This window comes from Ceratina calcarata, unplaced genomic scaffold, assembly GCF_001652005.2.
Source record: "Ceratina calcarata isolate Rehan_Ccalc_2016 unplaced genomic scaffold, ASM165200v1 scaffold3002, whole genome shotgun sequence".
Classification (NCBI taxonomy): Eukaryota; Metazoa; Arthropoda; class Insecta; order Hymenoptera; family Apidae; genus Ceratina; species Ceratina calcarata.
This window is the reverse complement of record NW_017152490.1, coordinates 1-3376: the sequence shown is the minus strand read 5'-3', so window position 1 is coordinate 3376 and position 3376 is coordinate 1. Positions and strand designations below refer to the sequence as shown.

The window sequence follows — 3376 nt, the reverse complement described above, 5'->3', positions numbered from 1 at the left end:
AATATATATAAGTTATTATTACTTCGTTCCCGTCTTTATTATATGAGAGAAGCATCTCCATAATTGGTGACCCCGCCGATGCAAACAGATTAGAAGCAATAACCTCAAACTACCTCGTGTTCATCTGATGCTCGTTATGACAACCGAACGCTCACCACCACGTAGGGCCAGCAACTAGCCGTTAAACCCACAATTTCCGCAAAATCAGGCTCTCGGTGCACATGGACCGATTGATCCGACACCAATTAACGGTGCACAAGAGCAGCATGGACCTCCACCAGTTGGCACACCGGGATTTCAACCAGCTGCACCGAGCTACTTCCCATATGCATTCAATGCAGATGATCCGCAGGTAATGGCTCTCAATCCTCTTAAACTACCTGACTTCTGGAGTGACGATCCAGACCTGTGGTTTCTACACATCGAAACCCAGTTCCAAAACAGAAACATCCATACGGACATAGCCAAGTACAACGCAGTTGTTGCCGCACTCAAACCGGAATACATGAAAGAGGTGACCGACGTTATTAAAGCACTTCCAGCAGCAGATAAGTACAGTTTTCTGAAAACCCAGCTTATCGAACGTTTTACTGAATCAGTTGATCGCCGCTTGCATAAATTGCTGACAGAATTAGAGCTTGGGAATCAAAAGCCCAGTCAACTATTAAAGCACATGAGAGATTTAGCTGGAGAGAGAGCATCCGAGGAACTCCTCCGCAGCAGATGGCTAGTATTACTACCCGACATTGTCAGCAGAATTCTGAAAGCTGTCTAGAGCTCCAGTACGCTCGATCAACTCGCAGAGGCTGCTGATAGAGCGATGGAGAACCACACTGGTTCGCACGTTATGACTACGTACCGTCAAGCAGTCACACCTCCACCGCTGCAGAGCCCTACCAATGTTCAGATGATGGCAACTAACACCTACAACAACAGCAGCACAAAGCAGAGACTGAGTGCACTTGAGAGGTCTGTGGAGACCCTGTCACTCTCATTGCACCAAGTTTCGAGCAAATTAGACCAATTTCGCAGGCCGAGATCACGCTCTCGTTCTTATTCTCGCTCGGCCACGCCTCCGTCGCAGGTGCAGAAACTGCAGAATGGGTTATGTTTTTACCACCAGTGATTCGGTGCCAACGCTCGAAACTGTCATACGCCATGCACATTCGTCAATCAGACTTTGCCTAGATCGGAAAACTAACGGCGCTGCCGCACATCCAGACGGCCTGCGGCAGCCCGGACATAAACAACAACGCCGTAATTAAAGAGTCCCGCCTGTTTATCACCGACTCAGCTAAGAATCAAAGATTCCTCGTTGACTCAGGATCCGTCATTTCAATCATTCCTCACACATGGAACCGACATAACACGCATCTGCTGGATCTCAAACTGTTCGCTGCAAATAACACAGTTATTAACACATACGGGCAGCAACTACTATCTCTGCAAATCGGACTTCGCCGCGATTTCAAGTGGAATTTCACTCTCGCCGAGGTCAAGACACCCATCATAGGTGCTGATTTCCTCGCACACTGTGGACTCCTGATCGATCTAAAAAACAAATGTCTAATTGATCCGACAACGAGCTTGTCGGTAATCGGACAAGTCTGCGAAACGAGCTTTCACAGTGTTTCCACAATCACCAAGGACACTTCAGCTCTTCCTCCGGACATCCGTCAACTCCTCGAGAAGTACTCGGAGATCACGAAACCTCCGTCACCGCCCCGTGTCGTCGACAGTCCAGTCGTGCATCACATCCTCACGACAGGACCTCCTGTTTCCGAACGCCCACGTCGTCTTACGAGTGAAAAGTTACAAGCAGCTCGCAACGATATTCAAACTCTTCTGGATCTAGGTACCATTAGACCGTCCAGCAACCAATGGGCGAGTCCAATCTACATGGTACAGAAAACTCAAGGTGGTTGGCGCACAACAGGTGACTATCGCGGTCTCAATCGCGTTACTATACCTGACAGTTACCCACTTCCGAATATCGAAGACATCATACACCGCTGCTACAATTGCAAAGTGTTTACGATCATCGACCTCGAGAGAGCCTTCTACCAGACTCCCATGGCAGAGGAGGACATAGGTAAAACTGCAATAACTACACCATTTGGTAAGTTCGAATTTCTTGGCATGGCTCAAGGACTTCGTAACAGCGCGCAAACTCAACAACGCAAAATGGACAATCTTCTAAGAGCACTCGACTTCGCAGACTGCTACATGGATGACCTCATAGTTCGCTCCGCAACTAAGGAGGAGCATTTGAAACACCTAGAGAGCATCTTCAAAATCCTACGCGACAACCATCTTAGCATTAACTTCGCGAAATGCCAGTTTTTGAAGGGAGAGGTTTTGTATCTCGGCTACAAAGTCAACTGCCATGGTTTTTCACCGCCCGAGAGAAAAACGGAAGCTATCACTGAGTTCCCGAAGCCTGAAACGATCATGGATCTTCGCAGATTTCTTGGAATGGTAAATTACTACCACCGCTGCATTCCACATGCCGCACACGCGCAAGCAATTCTCAACGAGTTTATGAAAGACTCTAAAAAGAGAGACAAGCGAAAAATTCCATGGACTGCTGAATCAGAAGCCGCATTTGAACTGTGTAAGAGGAAAATCGCCGCAGCAACTCAGGTGAGCTTCCTCACGCCCAACGTGGCTCTAGCACTCTCAACCGACGCCTCCGATATTGCCGTTGGAGCAGCGCTCGAGCAGTTCGTCAACAACGAATGGAAAACCCTCGGATTTTTCTCCCGTAAGCTCAGCAAAACAGAAGCCGGTTACAGCGTCTACGATCGAGAACTTCTTGCGATCTTCGCCGCCATTAAGTTCTTTCAACACATTCTTAAGGGTCGTCATTTCGTTATTACAACCGATCACCGCCCACTGATCTACGCATTTCGACAACGCCCCGAAAAGGCATCTCCTCGGCAAATACATCAACTCGACTTCATTTCGCAGTTTACAACTGAGATGGTCCATGTATGTGGAGAGGACAACGTCGTAGCTTATGCTCTCTCACGCATCAGCGCAATCGACATGCCTAGAAAGTTGACGTCGGAGAGCATCCAGACTGCTCAGGCAACGGATGACGAATTACAAAATCTCCTAACCGTCGGAAATTCGTCGATCAAACTACAACGTCTCATCATCGACGATTACCCGATCTACTGCGACATATCCACAGCCCATTTTCGCCCGTACGTTCCCGCCGAACTACGAAAACAAGCGTTCGACAGTGTCCATTCTCCGGCACACCCCACGCCCGTGTAACGGTTCGTCACCTGAGAGAGAAGTTCATCTGGCCAAACATTAAGGACGTTTGTCAGAGATTTTGAAAATGTTGAAAAATTCTGAAAAAATTATA

The 3376-nt window shown here is 48.1% G+C and overlaps 1 protein-coding gene across 1 annotated transcript; it reads left to right on the top strand.

The window, feature by feature from the left end:
• The first annotated feature begins 355 nt into the window (after positions 1-355).
• On the top strand, positions 356-775 carry LOC108624165 (uncharacterized). The gene has a single exon (XM_018023274.1). It carries the CDS (start codon positions 356-358, stop codon positions 773-775), a length of 420 nt encoding a protein of 139 aa, XP_017878763.1.
• Positions 776-3376: the final 2601 nt, after the last annotated feature.